We start from the raw sequence: 22,207 nt of genomic DNA on the forward strand, positions 1-22,207 counted from the left end.
GACAAGGCTGGCCCCTGAAAACTATGCTGTTAAAGTTGCATAGGGATTTCCTATGGAAGGGGTGGGAGAAAGGTAAGAAGAAAATTCACTTGGTGAACTGGGATCAGGTGTGCTCTCTGAAAGAAAAAGGAGGTTTGGGTATCAGGCGGATGAGGATTTTCAACAAGGCTCTTCTAGGGAAGTGGATCTGGAGATTTGGAATGGAAAGAAACAATTGGTGGACTATACTTGCAGATAAATACAACACAGACAGATGGGACTGGATTACCATATCTTCTCTCCCCTCCTTAGGTTTCTCCCTATGAAGGAAAATAATGGATACTCTACCAAATTTCAGCAGAGGATTAAGTCCTAAACTGGGGAAGGGTGATAGGCTGGCTTTCTGGAAAGATCCTTGGTGTGGAAATACCCCTCTATCAGATTTATTCCCACAGTTATTTCAACTAGCTGACCTCCAAGATGCAGTGGTAGCAGACTGTTTTGAGGTATTTGGTAACTGTTGTTTGGTGTCCTTCATTTAGAAGGAACTTTCAGGGTTGGGAAATTGCAAACTTAGCTGAGCTTCTTGAGCTGATCTCCCTCCAGCCTCTGGACTTGTTCAAAGAAGACAGTTGGCATTGGACTTGGAGCACAGATGGCCAATTCTCAGTCAAGTCTTTTGTTCTTAACCTGTCGGAAAGTAATTTGGAAGACATGCCTGCTTCCATTATCTGGAACCGGACCTCCCCCTTGAAAATCAATTCCCTGGTGTGGACTGCAGCTTTAGACAGGTGTTTAACCAAAGCTCATCTATCTAAGAGAGGGATACAACTCCAGGATCAGAGTTGTGTGATGTGTGGTCAAGATGTGGAGGATAACAGTCATCTGTTTCTTCACTGCCGTATTTCTGCTAGGATTTGGAACCATAATCTCTCTGCACTGGTTCTTGCTTGGGTTATGCTTGTCTCAGTGAAGGAAATGTTATGAGGCTGGGTGTTACGGGGGCTGTCAAAGCTTGCTGCTGCTGTGTGGGTGTCCATTCCAGCTGCTGTAATCAGTACCGTTTGGGCAGAAAGGAACAAAAGGCTTTTTCATAACATCTCCGAAGACCCGGAGGATCTTATATCCATTTCATTTGGAAAACTGATCTCTTGGGTTTCAGCATCAAACGGGATTCAGGCTTATCTCAATAAAATTACCTTACCTTTTCTCAAAAAAAAAAAGTTGCATCCTTATTTAGAGAAAAGAGAAAGGCAAGGCTGTCTTTGTGGGGGGGGGGGGTTTCTAATCATAGGCTATTGAATATTGAGTTAAGAGGGATTCTATTGCAGTCTTTTACATTTTCTTAATTTAAAAAATAAATAAACCCTATGTGGAAAAATGATCCTTGCCTCCTACCCTTCTCTTTTTCTACAATAATATAAGTTGGTGGTAATGGTCGTGTTCTTAGTTTGTGTTCGTATGTTGTTTCAATGGTGACTTTATGTAGTAGGACATCTTAGGGGTGATATTCTATGAAAGTAGAGAGGACCATGGGTTTTGCAAATTTGGAAGGGAGCTATCCTTCACATTTTCTTTTGCATATGAAAAATAATTGTTGATTTCTTGTTCACAGCAATGCCAGTGCCTAAATGGAAAACACATTTATTTCCTCTGTTTTGATGTTGTTTCACGTAGAATGTCCCTTCAGTTGATTTCTTGTACATTTTCTTTTGAAATAATTATTTTTGCCTGTCCGTTTTATAACTAACACTCATGTAACAATTCAAAGGCAGTCTCAGAAAGAACTTTACAGGAAGCATCATGAAACTGCAGATGGGCGTATCAGAATATGGTTTGGAATAAGGCAAATCATGAATGCAACAGATCGCTTGCTTCTTGAAACAAGAGATGCAGCAAAAGAACTAAATACAGGCATTCACATGGTATGCATTGCAAGTTTTAATTATTACATAATTATCATAGTCCTTCATGTCCATTGAATTTATAAAGGAGGGTTTCAAATGTTGGAATTGTATTGGATTGTTTTTTTTTATTAGTTACTGGTTCTATTTTATTGATAATGAAATAAAATTTTGGAATCCTTGTAAAGGTAGCTGCCAAGGATGGTGACCGGCCTTTAAAGGAATTATTCCTTTCTTTAATTCTGAGGGATTGAGGGATGAAGAGGTCACTTGCTTGTCAGAGCTTTTATTTCTTCTTGATAAAATTTGCTTAGAGCCTTCTAATTTGGATAGAAGAGTTTGGTGTCCAAGTTCTAAAGGTTAATTTTCCTGTACCTCTTTTTTTCTTGCTCTTTGCCAGTCCCCTACCCCTCTTTCTTTTCCTTCTAAGGAAGTTTGGTTTCAGCTCACTCCTCCTGAATTTAAGGCTTTTTGTTAGGAGGTGGTTTATGGGAAGGTTAACACTTCGGACTATTTGCAAAAGAAAAGGCCTTTTTTGTGCATTTCCTCGAATTGGTGTACTCTTTGCAAATCTGATGATGAATCTTGTTACCATTTACTAATTTCCTGTTCCTTTGTTGCAGATATTTGGGATTGGTTTTTCTCTTTGTTTGGGTGCAGGTGGAATATGCCAATGGAGATTAAGTCATTTTTTGACCCTTCTACCTTTGCTTGGCCAAAAAGGAGAGGAAGAATAATGTGGAGACTAGTGCACCAGTGATTTGAACCTTATGGGAAGAAGAAATGCAAGAATCTTTCAAGAAAAGGAGAGGAGTAAACAACAGATTTTGGACTGTATAATGACCAGCGTTATACATTGGCTATTTTTTTGATGAATTATACATTGGCTATTAACTTTGGATTTATTTAAACAGTTTTCCTTTGATGATATTTGGAGGAACTGGGTTTCAGTGGCATCTAGCTCAGTGCAAAAGATTAAAACAAGGTCGGTATGGACACCTCCTCTTGAAGGTTTTTTGAAATTAAACTTTGATGGGAGTAGTCAGGGCAACCCAGGTCCTTCGGGAATTGGAGGAGTCATAAGAGATAAGGAAGGGTTTATACTAGCACTTTACTCAAGACCGGTGGGGGTTGGAGACTCTTTAAAGGTCAAACTGTCTGCAGTTATACAAGGTATTCAGATTGCAAAAGACATGAATTTGGAGAACTTGGTGATTGAAGGGGACTCCAAGGTGGTGGTAGGTTGGCTAAGAAATCCAGACTCAGTGATTTGGTGTTATAGAAAGGAAATGAAGAAGTTCCAGTGGTTAACACAACAGATGAATCTAAGTATACAATGGGTGGGAAGGGAGGCAAAGGCATTGGCTAATGTGTTAGCAAAGCAAGGGGTAATTAGGGACCGGTTGTATTGGGTGCAATTGTAATTACAGTGCTAGCTTTGAATTAATAGGGAGGCTGCATCTTGCGCCTCCTTTTGGGATGCTTGTAACAGTGCCTATCATTATTGTTTTCAATGAAATTTAATGATCTTTTTACTTAACAAAAAAAAAAAATAGAATAAGAATTCTATGTAATACATTAATAAGTTTATCACCCCGATATGTGCCCAGACAGAAGCCCCTACCCTTGTTTTCCCTTATTATTCTTTCATTTTGATGTTACTAGTTTCCCCCTTGGGAAATTGGTCCCCATTCCAATACATATGGTCCCCCTTGAACATGTCTATAATGCACTTAACCGCCATCCCACCACTACATATGAATCCCTTCCTCTAAAAGATTCTTGAGGTTGTGTCTCTTTGCTAGCCTTAATCTCTGTTGTTGTGCCATCACTTCTGCCCTAGTTGAGTCCCCATGACCTATAGGGCCAGAATAGAGGGCCAAAATGTGTCCTCTATCTCTGAAATCCTTCCCCAATCCTAAACTCTCCTAGATTACCAAGACTTCAGCCATCAAAATTTAACTTTATTTTTTGTATTTTTTTTTTGATAGGAAACAGTAACTTTCATTAGATAAAACCAAAAGAAACAACTGTCACCTTCCAAAGTAAAAGGTGACCCCTGAATAACAAAAATCTTACAACACTGCACAAAACAAAAACTCCTGATTCACCCCCTGTTTTGCTAGGTAGTCAGCTAAAGCATTTGATGACCTCCTAGACCAATACACTTTTGCATCCAGCTCCCTTGTGAGGCTCGGTGGCCTCCTTTCCACAATCACAGATCATCTAGTAGTTGAGGAGTTTGCAGGATTTTGCCCATTCCTAAATATATTAAGGGTCAAAAAATCAGCAAAAGCATCCAATGTCTTCACCCTAGGAGCCACTTTAATAGAGATATTTTCTCTCATCACTTCCTTGGGAAGCATCCTCTCTTTTGAAGATTCTAGCATTTTTTCCTCCCATATGCTCCACAGAATGGCTGCTCTAACACATCACCGCAAGGTTGCTAGCTATCTTGCTTCTCCAATCTATGTGCATAGGCTGCCATGCTCCTACCTTTTCTCATTTCAGCCAATTTATAGCTACTTGTGAGTTCCCCTTCGATTAGTAAGGAAAATGATTCTTCTCTTTGGCGACAAGTAGCCCTTTCTATGACAACTTTCACTCCACTTCAAGTAGCCCTTTCCTTGACAGTTTTCACTCTGCTCTATGTAGCTCTCTTCGTGATTTGAGCTTGAGACATGGTGGTAGGCTTTGATACCATTTGTTATGTGTTTTACCAATACACCAAAAACCTTAAGATTGATGAAACATGTCAAGCGAAGCACTTTAACAGAACCATTTTTTTATGACATCCTGGTGTATATCCCTAGTTGGGACTTGGGAGAAACATTTGTCTCATTTGCAGATTACTTTAGAACAGCTCAAAAGCCATCAGCTGTATGCGAAGAAATCCAAATGCTCATGTGGTCAGACCTGAGTTCACTACTTGGGTAATATTGTGCAAAATGTGGGGAGTTTCTGTTGACCAAGAGAAGATTTGCTTGCATGATTAAGTGACTTGGCCCAACAAGCTTTTGGCAAGGGTCACTGGTTACTACTGTATCATCAAATTTCTGTTGACCTTGGGCTCACTGGTTACTGTTGTAGGTTCATCAAGAACTATGGTTTGATAGCAGCTCCTTTGACAAAGGCTCGAAGGACTCGCTTGAATGGTCCATGGAAGCCCAACAAGCTTATAGGCCGTGACCACTAGGGAGTTTTTAGTTGAGTGTGACACTTCAAATAGTGGGGTGGGAGCAGTGTTGATGCAAGAAGGAAAGTCCATTACTTATTTCATCAAGGCCTTATCGACAAAGACCACCTCCAAGTCTGTATATTAGAAGGAATTGATGGTTGTGGTCCTTGCACTGCAACATTGGTTCACAATCCGTATAGACCACAAGAGTTTCAAGTTCCACATGGAGCAGCCAGTGTTAACTCTAGATCAGTAAAAGTGGATACCAAAATTGCTTGGGTTTTACTACCATGTAGAGTATCAAGCTAGTTCAATAAATTGAGCCACTGTTGGCTTATCCTGACAAGTGACAACTAGAGAGTAGGCCCATGTTTCCCCTTATGGACAGCATTAGAAGCAAGCAGATCAAAGCTGAGAACTCCAGGCCATCAAAACGAAATGGACCTAAGATCCCACTCGAGTGCTTGGTTTTACTGTTTTGGGTTCTACTCTCTTCTATCAGGGTGGCATGGTGATCCCTAGTAGTTTAGATCATATACAGGAGTTGTTTGAACTTTCACTTTTCCCCACTTGGGGGACATTGAGGAATCCTTCAAACATACCAATGATTGGTATCTCTTTTTATTGGAGGGGTACGAGGAAGAGGGTCCAGGCCTACATTGCAGCATGTAATATCTTCCAACAATATAAGTATGAAGCCCACTCCCCCACTGGTCTCTTGCAGCCTCCACCCATACCAACTCAGGTGTGAAAAGATATATCAATGGACTTTGTTTCTGGCCTTCCAGTCTAGGTGGGGAAATCGACCATTATGGTTGTAGTCGACTGACTTACCAAGTACAACCACTTCCTGGATTTGTCTCACCCCTACAATGCCGTTTTGGTGGCTCAATTCTTTATTGAAGAGGTTGCCCGGCTGTATGGAACCCCAAGGTCCATTATATCAGATAAAGACTCAGTGTTCATAAGCCGCTTTTGAGAAGAATACTTTAGGTTGATAGGAGTTCATCTGAAGAAGCCAACCAATTATCACCCCCTAAACGGACAACCAAATCGAGGTGGTCAACCGTTGTTTGGAGACTTAACCTCCATTGTTTCTTGGGCAGCTGACCCAAACAATGTATGAAATGGATTCATTGGGCTGAATGGTGGTACAATACAACCTACCACATCTCGGTCAGAATCAATGTTATAACATGGAGGCATGACACCCTTCAATGCTTTGTATGGTAGGGAACTAGGAATCCACCACCCATTATTCATTATGAAAAGGGTTCAATTGTGGCTACATTAGAAGATAAACTGTTGCAGCGGGATATGGTTCTCCAAGAACTTAAGGCTAATCTACTACGGGCCTAACAACTCATGATGAAAACTTATGATGCCAAGCACAGACAACCAGAGTATCAAGTTGGGGATTCTGTTTTTCTCAAACTCCAACCATACTTGCAGACTTCCCTAGCCAATAGAGCATGGAATAAATTGGCTCCCATATATTTCAGTCCATTCAAAATTATAGAGAAGATAAGCTTAATGGCTTACAAGTTGGAGTTGCTCACTACTTCCAAGCTCCACCCAGTTTTTCTTGTCTCCTTGCCTCAAGAAACGCCTCAAGGATGGAGTTATTAACAGCCCAACTTTACCCCAGTTCTCTAATGACGACACATTGGCAATTGAAACACTAAAGATCATCAATTTATGATGGGTCAAGAAGGGGTGGGCGGGTGACATGTGATACCTAAGGCCTTGGTGATCTAGACACACCTGATGATGCTACATGGGAGCCATTTGACACCTTAAAGTAGCAGTTTCCTCATATAGACCTTGAGGACAAGGTTGATTTGAAGGGGGGGGGGGACCTATTAGACCTCCCATAGAACCCATTAAGCATGGGCCTAACTCCAATACTGAGTACCCCTCATGAGCAATGGTTTTCCCATCACGCGGATGTACTAGAGAAAGCCACGCCAACAGTGTGTTGTTATGGCTCAATTGGCGAGCAGAGGAGATAACTTAGATGCAGCACTATAAAAAGCTATAGTTTTCAAGGCATCTAGGTGATTCTGGGCGACACTGGGGCACCTAGTTGCCTAGGCGATAATAATAATAATAATAATTTTATAATATAAAGAACTAATTTTAGCTAGTTCCCTAGTTTTATATACCACTTAACATGTATATTAATTGAAAAAATAGCAATTCTCTTTATTAAAACATAAATTTCCCTAAAAAATGTGGCAAATCATCATATCTGAAAAGATAAAAATCTTTTAAATATATTAGTTTCATTATTTCCAAAAACAATACTACTATATTAAGTATTTAATGGTGCAATTTCATATCAATATGATAAATATTCAAGATGGAAAGTAAAATATAAAATCAAGGATGGAATTTCTGTTTTATTTAATTGGGGGAAAGAGAGAATAGAAAAAAAGAATTCTATACTTCCATTATTTTTGATGAATATCTATGCTTCTATTGTTTCTTTCTTTTCTTTTTTCCTCTTTTTCTTTCTCTTCTTTCTTTCTTTTTCTCTCTCCTCAAAACCCTTTGATCTTTTAAATTTTAATAGTAAAATGTTAAGACTAAGTATAAATGAAACACATAGTATATAATAGAGTGTAATTAACACATTAATAAGATACAACAATATAAATGATATTATATAAGGCGCCCACCTTGTCATTTTTGTCGCCTAGGTGGGTGCTTAGTTGCCTAGGCAACACCTTGACAATTATGTAAAAGGCTAAGTGGAAGCCAAAATTTGTAAGAATAATTGAATCCAAATTCTCTCTCCTTTTCTCCATTCCAATTCTCATCTCTTTCTTGATAGGTTACTGCCTATAATAGGAGCCACTTCCAGGTGACTCGATACTCCTAGGAATAGAATGAAGGGAGAGAGGGAGGGAGGGAGGGTGGGGAGGGGGAGAGAGAGGCAGAGATTGTTTATTACTTGTCTGCCTTTTTTGGGGCATCCTCGAGATTTATATAAGGAGCTAATACAAGGGAAATGACTCCAAAAGATCTCATAACAACCTAAAGTTCTAGAAGATTCTAGTAGTTTCAATTGATTAGATGGACTTGGGCTTCAAATGGTTAAGCTTGTTTACATACACCTTCCTGATTATGGGCCTGGAATCATAATTCCCCCTGGACTTGGCTTAGTTGTGCTGGTCTTGGGCTGGGCTCTAACATTTCAAGAGGGGCCTCGTCCTCGAGGGCCAATTGAGGAAATTACTATGCTAGGATCAAGCAGGACTCCCAGGGAGCATCTTCTTTAGGATGTCTTGCCCGAACTATTGGGGCCTCTTTGTGAATCTTCCTTCCAATCTTCACCCTTCTATAGTCAAGTATATTTTCAGGATGAAGGTCCTGTCTTCTTTCAAATTGGGTGAAGCAGAGCTGCAAATTTTTGAGGCCCCAAATACTTCTTCAGTAGAGAATTGCGGAGTGCAGGATGTAGTCCTGCAGAGTTAGGGAGGTTGAGTCGATAAACTATTGGATTGACCTTTTCAATGATCTTGAAGGGGCCATGAAATCGAGGAGAATGCTTGTGTTAGATGCACTTTGCTAAAGAAGCCTTCCTGTAAGGGTGCAATTTAAGGTACACCAAGTCTCCACAATTGGATTCTAGAGATCTATGTCTCTTGTGATACTGTTACTTCATTTGTTGTTGTGCTTTGAGCAAGTTTCTCTTAAGGGACTCCAAGATTTCATCTCGTTTTGTAAGATAGGATTTGACTGCTGCTACAAAAGCTGGTCCCTTCACATATGGCATGATTGAGGGAGGAAATCTTCCATTCAAAGTTTGGAAAGGGGCCATACCCGTAGAGATGTTGAATGAAGTGTTGAACTGGAAATCTGCCAATGGCAGCTATTGCACCCAAAGTTTAGGTTGTTCTCCATAGAAACATTGAATGTAGATCTCTAAGTTGTGGTTTGCCACCTTAGTTTGGCCATCAGACTGGGGGTGGTAACTGGTGGAGTGATGCAACTTTGTGTTTTGGACCTTAAAATACTCTGTCCAAAACCTGCTGAGAAAAGTGGGATCTCTGTCTAAAACTATGGTCCGTGGAGTTCCATATAATCTGGTAACTTCCCGTATGAAGGCCTCAGCAACCATGGTGGCACTATAAGGGTGTGGAAAGGGAATTGAATGTAAATACTTTGAAAGCCTATTGATAACCATCATTTTTACAGATTTCTTTTAGAGACTGGGAGCCTAGATATGAAGTCCATCTAGACTTCCTCCCAGACTTGCTTTGGGATCTTTAATTGCTCTAGTAAACATTTGGGTACCTGTGCTTCATATTTCTGCTACTGGCACAGTTGACATGAGGATACAAACTGCTTGGTAGCCTTCTTAATTCCTTCTCAAAAGCAATGAGAAGATATATGTTTGTAGGCTTTGAAGATATTGAAGTGGCCCGCTTCTGGAGGGCAATGAGTTGTATTAATTTCGGAATATGCTGAGACAAAGCTGGAATTACTAGGGCCCTATTACAAGGCTTGAGATTGGTGAAGCACCTAGGTGTTAGAGATTTGGAAGTTGAGGGGGATTCACAATTAGTCATTTCATGGACCAAGCAAATCAATTCCGCACCTAGGCTCTATAGACAAGCTTGCAAGGAGGCTTATTTATTCAATCAATTGGATGAGGAGAACAACAAATGGAATGGCAGATGTGTTAGCAAAACAGGGAGTTGACAAACCCACCCTATTCTAGACAAAGTTGTAATCTGGAGTTTCTTAGGATGATGGAGTTCCCATCAGTTGTACTAATTCTCTAATTTAATTAATAAATGTTTCTTTCTTTGCTGATCAGAAAAAAGTCACACAACAATCAAAGATAGATTTCCTATTACACTTTTAGATGAGCTACAAGCTGCTGTGGTCTTCTCTAAGATGGATCTCCATTTAGGGTATCAATAGATAAGGGCAAGGTTCAAAATATCAATACAGGCCGATACACCCCATCTGGTGTATCAGCCTGTATCAAAGGCTGCCTATATATATATATATATTTTTTTTTTCTTTCAAACTGGTTCGAGCCTTCGAGGGGTCGGTTTAAGGCCCGTCTACCCCATGAAATAGATGGCACCCCGAAACACTAAGTATAGGGGCGTATCAAAGGGTCGCTGGTACAATACACATCAGCCAATACGTTGCAATATTTCGATCCTTGGATAAGGGTGCACCCACATAATGTACCAAAGACCGCCTTCCACACTCATGGCAGTCGCTACAAGTTTTTGGTCATGCCCTTTGGCCTGACCTATGCACCATCAACTTTTGCAAGCTATTATGAATGAGATATTCAGACCCTATCTAGCGCAATTCATCCTGGTTTTCTTTGATGACATATTGGTTTATAGTCATGATTGGGACAGCCACCTTGACCATCTATCCACTACCTTATAGCTACTACAGTTCCACCAACTCTATGCCAAGGCATCCAAATGCTCCTTCGGCCAAAACCAAGTACATTACCATGGGCATATTGTCTCAGCAGGGTGGGTCATGGTCGACCCAAAAAAATTTCAAGCTATGCAAAATTGGCCTCAGCCCAACACCATTAAGCAGCTTAGGGGCTTCTTGGGCCTAACGGGGTATTACTGTCGTTTTATCAAGGATTCCTTCTCTTAGCATCCCCCTTAACCTAGTTGTTGTGCAGAAATTCCTTCTCTTGGTCTGAACAAGCCCACAAGGCTTTCGAAGCCCTGAAGCACATGGTGTCTACTCTTCTCTTTCCACATTGGCTGTCCCTGATTTCAATAAGGCAACCGTTGTGGAAACAGATGCTTCCAGTTGAGGGCTTGGAGCTCTTCTCATGCAAGAAGATAAGTCCATAGCTTATTTTAGCAAAGCTCTTTTGGGTCCGACCTAATCCAAGCCAACCTACGAAAAAGAATCAACAGTCATGGTTCTAGCAATCCAAAAATGGTGGCCCTACTTGCTGGGTCACCCGTTCATCATATGAACAGACCAGAGGAGTCTCAAGCACCTCTTGGAACAAAAGATACAAATACCAAAGCAACAACGGTGGATCTTCAAATTATTGGGTTATGATTATTCCTTAGAATACAAGCCCAACTCTACGAATTGGGCAGCTAGCACCGTTTCCAAAGTAAATGAGATGGCCCAAATGACAGTAACCAAGCCCATATATCCATTGTTGGATCTACTGAAACAAGAAACGCAAGATGACCATCTTTTATTTCAGGTTACATGGCAATAGTCTCTACTCTCTGTTATAAAGGGCGCCTAGTAATTCCAGCTTTGTCTCAGCATATTCCGAAATTAATACAACTAATTCATTGCCCTCCACCACACCTTGTGGTTTCTAAATGCTCCACCTATACATGCCCATCTTGGATTTCCCATTAAGCTACCATCAAAATTAAGCTTCAGCCAGAGGTTACCAACCCATTCTCAAACTTTCCTTGTATCTATCTGTTTGTGCCACTTCAGCCCATGCTCTTATGATATCATTAGTTGAAAATTCTCAAAAGAGTTCCAAAGTTCTTACCCAATGTACAGTTCTAACTGTTATAGCCTCAATCAACTCTTCTTTGGCTCTACCTTTTTCGTTAAAGATCCTTTGCTTTCTTACTTCCCAGATAGTCCACACTAATCCCCCCCCTCCCCCTTGTTGCCTTAAGAAGTCAGAGTTGAATAGGCTTACCACATCTTGTGGGGGGACCCATCTGCAACTAAAGAGAGATCAGAAAAGTCCCAAATACAAGTCACATATGCACATGAGATTAATAAACGAGGGAGGGTCTCACCACTAGCCTTGCAAAGAATACAGAACATAAGGAGAGAGGCACATATTAGGCCTTTTTTTTCTGTAGCCTATCACAAGTGTTGATCTTTCAAAGGAACACTTCCCAACACAAACCTTGAGCTTTACGAGGGTAGGTTTACACCAAATCTCTTTCATCTGGAAGTTTACCCCCTCAGAATCTGAATGAACCAGAAATGGAGGCACGAGAGAAAAGACCCTTAGTGGAAGGAGACCTCTAGCTTCCATCTTTTTTCTTCACTAGTAGCACCAGAGAGGAGTAAGGGGTGGAGCTCAGTTGTATTTACTTCTTACTCAGTAATTCCTTCACAATCTTTTCTATTTCTTGCTTTTGGAAATGTGGGTATCTGTAAGGGCAGACATTTGTTGGTAGGGCCCCTAGGGTGGTGGGAATGTGGTGGTCCAAGAAACACTGAAGTGGCATGCCAGCTGGATCTCGTAACACATCACCAAACCAATCCAATGGTTATTGTAAGTCAGGTTGCATCTGTGGCAGACTATCACTAAAGCTTGGCTAAGAAAGGGTTGGGCTTGGGTTCAACTGTTCAAGGCCCAATCACATGAAGGGGGATTGGTGATCCTGCTGATTACATTTGATAATAGCCTATAAGCCCTTAGCCTCAGTCCCTTTCAATTGGCAAACTTTTCCATTTTTCTGGTATTTCATTGTCATATTGGACTGATCCCAATTGTCTTAACCATTGCACCCCTAAGATCACGTCACCCCACTGAATTCTAAGGTAAAAAGATCAGTCTTATAAGCATTGCCTTGAGTAGTCGATCAAGACTACAGTCAGTCTTGAATCCAAAAAGGTTTCGGATGGAGAAAAGAAGAAGAAGAAGAAAAGGAGAAAAGGAGGAGAAGCAGAAGTACACAAGGGTTTAGAAAGGAGAGGGACAGATAGATTAAATCTGCCGCCCCACTCTTAATATTTATATGTTATGTTCACTAATTGTAGAAAAAGGCAGAATTGCCCTTAATGCTTACATGGCAAATAAAGCAATAATAAGCTGAAATAACAAGCTGTCTGAAATAACTACCAACTAACACTGATATAACTAACAAAGATTACATGTGCTGTCATACAAACACAGTGGGGACCACAGCCGTGGGGCCCACACCAGTGTTCTCTACACCTTGCACTTGAAACAATACATCCTTACATACCCCTTCACAAGGATCTATGATCAGTGAAGCCCAACGACTGAGCTAGGTTGGAAGATATGAAATCCAGGGTGGTCTCACTGTCAATGAGTACTAAGACCTTTTTTCCAAACAAAACCCTTTTGACCCTCCCTCATGGTCTATGGAGATGACAGGCCTGGCAAGGCTTGCAATGAAATTTTTGGGGTTCTAAGGGCCAAGAAATCTTCAGTTTCATCAGTTACAAGGCTGGTTTCCTCCACTACTTCCTTTCCAACCAGGTCTGGTTCCTTTGTCTATAAGATATAGACCTGATGGCCTTGCATTTGTGTCCAGGCCTGCATTTTTCTTCACAATTATAGCAGAGCCTACGCTCCCTACGGGCTTGCTTTTCAGCCCAAGTGAGTTTTTTGAAGGGAACCGTGGGGTTGGGTCCGTGTAGTATGGGCTGGTTGGAATTGTTGTTGAGGTTCATTCATAAAGGTGAGGTCTTGAGGACTAGGCTGTAGGCCCTATTAACCTTTCTTGCCTTTCTTGATTCTATTTAACCGTTCCTCCTATAGGCAGGCCAGACCTACTGCTGCCATAACTGACGTAGGCTGCATGTCCTTAACTTTAACCTTTATTTTTTCTTTAAGACATCCAATGAAACACCCCAAAAGATCCTTCTCCGGCCAGCCATGGACTTGCATGGCAAGTTTCTCGAATTCAATCTAGTCATCCTAGCTGAATTGAGTTGCTCAAGTTTTGATAGAGTCTCATCATAATCTTAATAACCAGTAGGGCAAAATCTTATGTGAAGGGTGTTTGTAAACTCAATCCAAGTATCTTGGGGATGAGATCTGTGGTACCATTGGTAGCACAAGATCACCTCTCCTAGATGAAACGATGCTATGGAGACTCTTTGATGACTAGGGGTTTCGTGATATTCAAAATGCTTGTCTACTTTGAAGATCCAAGGCTTGGGGTCACCTCCAGTGTATATCAGAAATTCCAACTTGGTTAGTCTTCTAATCACTGTTCCATTTTGTCTATCTGCCTTTCCCACGACCAAACCTTCCTGATCAGCTTTACATCCTCTGGCGGAATTTGCCTTTCCATTTGCACCAGCACAATGGGCAGATTTCCTTCAATTCTTATAGATTGCTGATCGCCTTGTGCAGGTGAACCTCCATCCGATCTAGGGACATCCTTGAGGACTTGGCTTAGATTAGTTATTACTTGCTTGCCTTACTAGGGACATCCCCGAGCTTATATAAAGAGCTAAATGGAGAGAGAGATTGATTATTACTTGTTTTCCTTACTAGGAACATCCTCAAGGGCTTGGTTTAGATTGGTTATTACTTTCTTGCCTTACTAGGGACATCTCCTAGCTAAGGAGCTAACTAGCTCCAAAAGATCTAAAAACAAACTCAAGTTCTAGAAGATTCTAGTAGCTCTGATTGATTAGATTGACTTTAACTTCAAATGCTTCAGCTTCCTTACATACACTTTCCTGATGATGGTCCTGGAATCATAATTCCCACTTGGACTTGGCTTGTCTGTGCTGGTCTTAGGTTGGGTTCTAGCATTCTTCTTTTGGAGGTTGGTTCCCCTCGTAGGAACTTTGTCTTAGACAGCAACCCTAACAGATTAGGTGAGCCTTTTTAGAATCCTTGGGTTCCTAAAGAAAATCTCTCATCATCTTTTCAATCCTTTTTTCCATTGTCATATGAATTTTGAAAACTGAGAGGTAGTGATTGAAGAAGTTGGTAAGGGTAGATTTGATCAAGGTGATTCTTCCTTAAAGAAATGTAGTTTTTTCTTCCAAGTTGCCAATTTTTTTGAAAGCCTATTTTGGACAAGTTTCTGGAAACTTTCTGCTTTAGGGTGACATTCCTTACGTTACAAAGGACAACTATGCAGCCTAGGGTATTTGGTTGTTGCAATGGTAAAATCTTGGGCTGCCAAGAGTGAAAGTAGAGGTTCGAGAAGTAGCCACTTTGTGCAAAGAAAAGCAAAAAGTGAAATGTTAGGTCCATATCTAGTGTATCCTTCCCAAGATTCAGATGATTTGGATCATCATTGGGTAATAGTCTGTTATGTGCTTGACCAATATGCCAAAAGCCTTAAGACTGATAGAACACGTCAAGCCAAGCACTTTAACTATTTAGGACCATAACATACCACCATGCTTTCGCAACTGATGTCTTGTTTGCTTCACTCTAGGCAGCTCTCACTCTACTCCAAGTAGCCCTTTCCATGACAACTTTCACTCTATTCTAGGTTGCCCTCTCCATGTTTCAAACTTGAGACGTGTGGTAGGCTCTGACACCAAATGTTATGTGCTTGACCAATATGCTGAAAGCTTTAAGACTGATGGAACATGTCAAGCCAAGCACATTAACTATTTAGGACCGTAACATAGTCCCAAATGGTTAACCCTGCTCACTATGGTTGGGGTGGGCATAGGTTTGAAATCATCAACCTGATTTAAATTGATGGATTTGTTTAATTTGTTATTCCAAATTGCTACTTGAAGTCAATGCCCTTGTTCATTTCTAAATCCTCTCCCTCCTCTTTTAAATAGATAGGGATGCAAACGGACCGGATCGGATTCGAATCAAGGTATATTCGAATCCGATCCGACATTGTTCATGTCGGATCTGATCCGATTGGATCTGATAGGACTTGATCTGAATTCAAATCCTATCAGATCTTCGGATCTGATTTGATCCGACTTGTTTTCTTTAAGAAATAATAAATTATTAAAAGAAAAAAATAAAACATACCAATTTAAATAAAGAAAAAAACAAGTATTTTTTAAAGTATTTTCATCATATATATACATGTTTTTTATAAAAATTAAATAATATAACAAATTTATAAAAATACAATATAAATAATATATTTATAAATAAATAACATATATATGTATTATATATATTTATATTTATAAATATATAACACATCGGATCGGATCTTCTCGGATCGGATAGGGGTGATCCGAATTCGACCAAATAGGACCGGATTGGATCGGATCATGATCCAATTCATTTGCACCCCTATAAATAGGTTTTAAGTTGGTGAGATTTTTAGGTTGAGGATTCATGGCTTTTGTTTCTATATAGTTTTAGGTTGATTCAATTTAATGGTATATTTGGTGAATGCTTATTTTTCCTTTACATCAATATTTTTTGGCAGAAGACTTTTTATTTGCATTACTATTTTGGGTCTCATTTTATGCTATTTTTGGTCTTATCTAGCATGTTGCAGAGATACCATATGAGAATCAACTAGTGATGGATACCCAGGGAGTTGATCATGGAACAGTTACATACTTGGAGAAAATAGAGCTGTTACAAAGCAACTTGCTTGCAGCTCATTCTGTTTGGGTAAATAAAAGTGAGGTAATTCTTTTCTGAATCTTATTATGTCTTTTATTGTAGATGAATTTGGAAATTCTTCATCAATTCAATAAAAAGAGGAATAAACAAACATGGGTAGCAATTATGTTCATGTATAAATCTACCAATTTATCCATTTGTGGAATCATTGGCCAGGGAAGGGGTTAATAGGGATTCTATGTATTTGTGTCCTGCACAGGGGATATGGTGTGTATTTTAATTGGGAGATCTCTGCTCGATGGAAGCTGCTAGCTCTCCCCAGCCTAGCATGTTCTACATTTTGCATCTTCCTTCCTGATATCAATAGAAGTTTGTGTTGATTTGTTTCTGACGAAGACATGACCAAATCTATGTGCCTACCCAAGCACATGAGGAAAATTTCAGGGAAAAACCTCTTCCTTCATGGCTAAAGCAAGCTCTTCTTTGATAGCATTTTCTAAGTTAAAACATTAAAACTTTAAATGGTTCATATATCTCTTGGAAAACTTTAATTATAAGTGGGTTACATGGCTAATGTCAACTAGGGAGCAAAAACATGGCTGATACAGAGGATACACTGTCCAATGAACAGTTAGGATCAGCTACATGATTCTTCCGCTTTGGAAGAAATAAGTGGGGTCATTTACCAAGTTTCCCTACTTGACCCAATTAATAATATATAAAGATTTTGTAATTGGATTAATCAGGGAATCTCATTATCTATTTCAGTACTTCGATGATCCTATAGCCAATTCAGACCGTTCATCAGATTGGGATCATTTATATTGGCTATGTTTTCTGCTCCTGTAGTCCATTTCCACCTATTGTTCACCTTGTGTCAAAGTCTTGCCAGAAAAATATTGGTAGTCCAGAATTCCCTTGTTTTTTATTTTAAGTGCTTAACTTGGACACATGGCAAAGTTTTTTTATCAGCAAAAGGATTTCATTAAAGATAAAGGTTAGAGCTTAATACAACTGTTGGAAAATTCCAACCCTCTTCAGTAGCAATTTTGCTAGTTTGCCCAGAAAAGATTTGGCCTGTCAACTCCCCGCTTAGCTAGTACATCTACTACCCCATTGGCAGTTCTTCTCACCCAACTGAACTGTGAATTTAATTGTTTTGCAATAATGTCAATTTCCCTGAATGCATGTCTATATTTCCAAGGTGCTGCTCTGAGTTGCTTTGCCCAATGAATTACTTGTTGTGAGTCACCCTCCACGTCCAAATCTCTGAAACCAAGCTGCTGTGCTATCCTCAAGCCTTGCAGAAGTGCCAAAATTTCTACCTTAACTGAATCTCCTAAGCCAACTGGACCTGAATATAAAACCACCAAGCCTGGATGGTTTCTAATCACTCCCCCAATGCCTGCTCTTCCCAGGTTGCCCATAGAGCTACCATCAAAATTCAGTTTTAGTTTATTTACAGCTGGGGGCTTCCAATCTATTCTCATCTCTTCAGTGCGTCTAGCTGTTTGTACCACTTCATACCAGACTCTAATAATGTCATTAACTGAAAGGACTCTGAACATTTCCAATGTTTTTACCCAGTGTGCATCTCTCACTAAGATAGCTTCCAAAAATTCCTGCTTTTCTCATTGAAGATTCTTTTGTTCCTTTCTTCCCAAACCATCCAAACCAATGCAGTTCTTACTGTCCTTCACATGATTTTCTTTCTCTTTTCCTTGAGCCTCAGGAAATTGGGGTTGAATAGGTTTACCATCTCTTATTGGGGAAACTCATCTGCAACCAAAGAACACATGACAAAGTTATTTCACCTGAAACTTTACTTTTAAACATAGGTTGGAGAGAGGAACTTTTGGGTTCTTTTTGGGCCCCAAGCCAAATTTCCTGACGGAAGACTTCTGGGCTGCACATCCCCATATATTATATAAAACCTACATATGAATACAGGTTACATATGATACCCATATACCTGTACCTGCCAAGTGTACTTGTGTCAGAGACATGTAATTGATAATTTGATATGGCAGCATGTACTGCATGAACATGTGTGTCGGAGACACCCGATATGCACGAACATGTGTGTCAGATGTTTCAGGTTACTAAATTAAAAACCTTATTTTTTTAATTTTATTTTCTTCTTATATTTTCACAGGGGGCCATTTTGTGTTATTTAATTATTAAGAGAAAGAGTTTTTAAAAATACCTTAAAATAGGAGTATCTTTGAGCAAAAGATACAATTCAATACACCTCATACAGGCCATATCATATCAAAAATTTGAACCTTCACTGCATGAAATCTTCTAGATTTTATTCTACAGCATTAACTCATCAAGACCTTCAAAATTTTATTCTATAGCATTATGTAGATATTATGTTTTATCAAATCATACTATAAACATTTGTATATGTTAGAAATTAAGTAAATTTGACAAGATACAAATATAAGAAATTACATTTGGTATTAAAACGAAATATAAAAGCATGATATGTGCATATAAATTGGGATAGCCATATATGTTCTCTGTATCTTTGGGAATGGTGAATTGTATCCGTGTCCATGTTGGTATCCATATCTGGGCATCATAGTTTGGCTATAGCTTGGATGGTTGAAGAAATGCATATGTGCTTTGGCAGGAAAATTGTGTAGCCCACATAGGCATTTTAACAATATCAGTCAATTGAAAAATTCCTGCCTAGGCATTTTGACAAAACCTGTATGGCTGTCCCAGGAGTCAAGCACTGCACCGTGTATGTCAGGAAAGCAAATAGAATTAGTTGCTTTTTGTTCTATTTTGCCTATGAGAATACCTTGTTCAAGATTCACTGCATATTCGTTTCAAACTCATTTGATTAATGATTTTTATTTATTTTTTTGGGTTTCATCTCTTGCTTCTTATTTCTGAGAATTTCTTTGATCTTTGTTTCTAACTTCTTGTTATCTCTTCCAATTCTGATAATTGCAGGCTTTGATTTTGTTGGCAGATCGGTTTCCTTTCAAAGGCTGGGGTCAAAGTCTCTCATTGTCCTGCTGCTGCAATGAAAATGCTGGGATTTGCACCTGTAAAAGAGATGCTTGATGCTGGCATTTGTGTCTCGTTGGGCACTGATGGAGCACCATCTAATAATAGGATGAGCATTGGTTTGTCCTGAGATTTTGTCTTGCTGATTGTGTATTTTCTCCACAGACGAATTCATAGAAGAATTGTTCTATATTACTGAATTTTAGACTGACATCTTGAGTAAGGGTTGCAGCAGGTGGGTAGATGATGCAAAACCTTTGTAAGAGCCATTAAACATGCATCCTGACTCCAATTGATCCTAACCAAAGATTGAATGATCAAGATGGAAAGTTGGTCACTTCTCCTTGACTAGGCTTGGTGTTGCTTATGTAGTTGGTTTTATCTACCAAGTCATGCATCCTTCTAAAATTTCACAGTAGAAGCAGTTGACAGGGTGCTAATATTAAAGGACTATTGTTTTGAAATAATGGTCAACTTAATATAGAGGTTAACATCGATGCATATTAGGCAGGATACTGTACTCCTGTAGGTGGAGGTCTTGTTATTTGGAGAAAACAAGAAACAATCCCTTGGTGCTTGGTCTAGTGCAGAAACTGAATACAAAATAATGAGACTTCATCTATTCAAGCTACCATGATTGAAAGCTCTACCTTGTGAATTGGGTGTTGATGTTATGAAGCTGCTTGACAACCAAACAGCTATAGATATTATTCATGATCGATTCCAGCATGACAGAAGTAAACATGAAGGTTGATACTTGATAGGCGTTTCATTTGAGAGAGAGCATTTCAAGAAATCAGCAAATCAATCACCAAGAGCAGGAGTGTAATGATATTTTATCAGGGTTACATAGGGTATTTTTATACTTTTGTACTTAAAAGGGTTAAGTTAAATATTAGCAAACAGAATTGATGGACCAAATAGTTTCCTCCGACTCTCTCGTGATACAAGTAGAAGGATAAATGGATCTCTATCTTCTTTTATGTAATTTAATTATATAGTTTGTATTAGTTTCCGATCTTGTTTTTGTATTCCTTTTTCTATTATGCCAATGTGGCCTTCAGGTGCTTCAATATATTCCTTCTAATATATGTTACTGTGTTGTCTTCTTGCAGTTGATGAAATGTATCTAGCTTCACTAATTAGCAAAGGACGTGAGGTTTATTCAAAAGGAACAACCAACCCCACTGCAATGCCTGCAGAGGTGGTTCTGAAAATGGTGACAATAAATGGTGCAAAATCAGTATTATGGGACAATGAAATAGGATCACTTGAAATAGGAAAAAAGGTTTGAGCAGTGAATATTACTGTTTTCTTTAAATCATTCTTATGCAATTTTTTTTTATCACCACATTCTTATGCAATGGTTGTATAATCAAACCTCTTTTCCCCCATAATTTTTCTACTCGCATTTTTTTATCCTGTTGGCAATTGTAAGATTTGTTTTTTGATAAGTAGTGCATTGTAAGAAAGTTAACTGCAGTTTTATTTTCATATGGGCTTATTTGTATGGCAGATATGTTTATGTGTTGGGCCCAATGGGCCTTGTGTGTCTTAAGCAATGATTAGTCACTTTATTAGTTGTTGTTTTTATTAGGACAACACCTCCTTAGGGTGGCATGGGTGTTTTGGTCAAAATATTGTAATTAGAAATAAGTTTAAAATAAACTGTTAGGGGCAGCTGCATTTTTTTTGGCCTCCCAACTAATTTCTTTATTCTCTCTCTCTTTCTTCTCTTCTCTCTTCTTCCTACTGCTTCTAAACCCTATTTCTTGCTGTTTTACTGTTTCTTATTGAAGTTTACAACTTACAACTGAAATTTACTAAAAGGTCACTTGTATACCTCTCTGATTGATTATTCTGGATAAGGCTCCAATACAGCATATATGTAAATATCCTAACTAAAAACTGTAAGACTGGTATAGCTAATAATCCATGTTAGATATCTATAAATAATTTACTCTATTTTTTAAAAGGCATGCCTAGGTGAAAAGGCAAGGTACATTTTGCCCATGTGCCTCGCTTCAATGCAGGTGCAGCCCCTTTCAAAAGACATCCCTGGAGTGGGGTGTAAGGCCACCCAGAGAGCCTTTTATAAGGGCAGGTTTTTTTTAATACATTTTCATGTGTTTTGTACCTTTGTAATGGTTTATGTTGTAAGGCTTATTTAATTGTTACTTTATAGTTGCTGTTAGTAGGTTGTCCTCTTAAGATACTGTCAGTTAGTTATTTTTTCTTTTTTCTTATTAGTTTGTTTCTAGGGTGTGCTGCCAGGGGCATACGTGTAATTTCTATTCTTTTTTATTAAGTTAATATAAATAGTGAACTAGCGGCAGCCAGAGACAGTTTTCTTTTTCTCTCAATCGTATATCCCTTTCCTTCTCTTTCTCTCTCTCTCGTCTCCCACTCTCCATGAATGATTACATGGTATCAGAGCAAGTTTTTGGGCTGTAAAAGAATTTCGGTCCCTCCTGTTTTGAACCTGCTTTGCCTTTCTTTCCCTTCTTTAAATTCTTGGACGTAGAAGACAGAGAAACCCTAGCAGATTACTGGCAAGACCTCCTGTAGGTTCTTCCTTGGTCGTAATATCAAGGAAACCCTAGTCGAAGAAGGGCGATGCTGATAGAGACTCCCTTTCTTCTCTGTTCGATGCTGTGAAGTCGATTTCTGGTTGGCACCTTCGTACAGGTGCTGGACAGGTGTGTTCTTGTTTTTGTCTTTTTTTGGCCAATGGTGTGAAGGCCTTATTCCTTTCTATACATTCGTTTGGATGCTGGATTGTTAGACTGTATGGGCTGTAGTCGGACTGATAGTAACGTCTGCCTTGGCTGTGTTGGACTGATT

General features: G+C 39.3%; 1 protein-coding gene across 11 annotated transcripts in view; it reads left to right on the plus strand.

Moving 5' to 3' along the window:
- Positions 1–22,207, plus strand: part of LOC104591782 (uncharacterized) — a 50,990-nt gene that overhangs the window by 12,766 nt on the left and 16,017 nt on the right. For all 11 annotated transcript variants that reach the window (XR_016085499.1, XR_016085500.1, XR_016085502.1 and 8 more), the window contains 4 exons: positions 1,755–1,904; positions 16,259–16,402; positions 19,326–19,482; positions 20,479–20,651. Coding sequence is in view for 7 of the 11 variants with exons in the window: in XM_088903115.1 (XP_088759241.1) it covers positions 1,755–1,904; positions 16,259–16,402; positions 19,326–19,482; positions 20,479–20,651 (624 nt within the window). In the remaining 4 variants the exon portion in view is untranslated. The remainder of the gene's footprint in view (positions 1–1,754; positions 1,905–16,258; positions 16,403–19,325; positions 19,483–20,478; positions 20,652–22,207) is intronic.

Source organism: Nelumbo nucifera, chromosome 4, assembly GCF_055504915.1.
Source record: "Nelumbo nucifera cultivar China Antique chromosome 4, China Antique-T2T, whole genome shotgun sequence".
NCBI classification, from domain to species: Eukaryota; Viridiplantae; Streptophyta; class Magnoliopsida; order Proteales; family Nelumbonaceae; genus Nelumbo; species Nelumbo nucifera.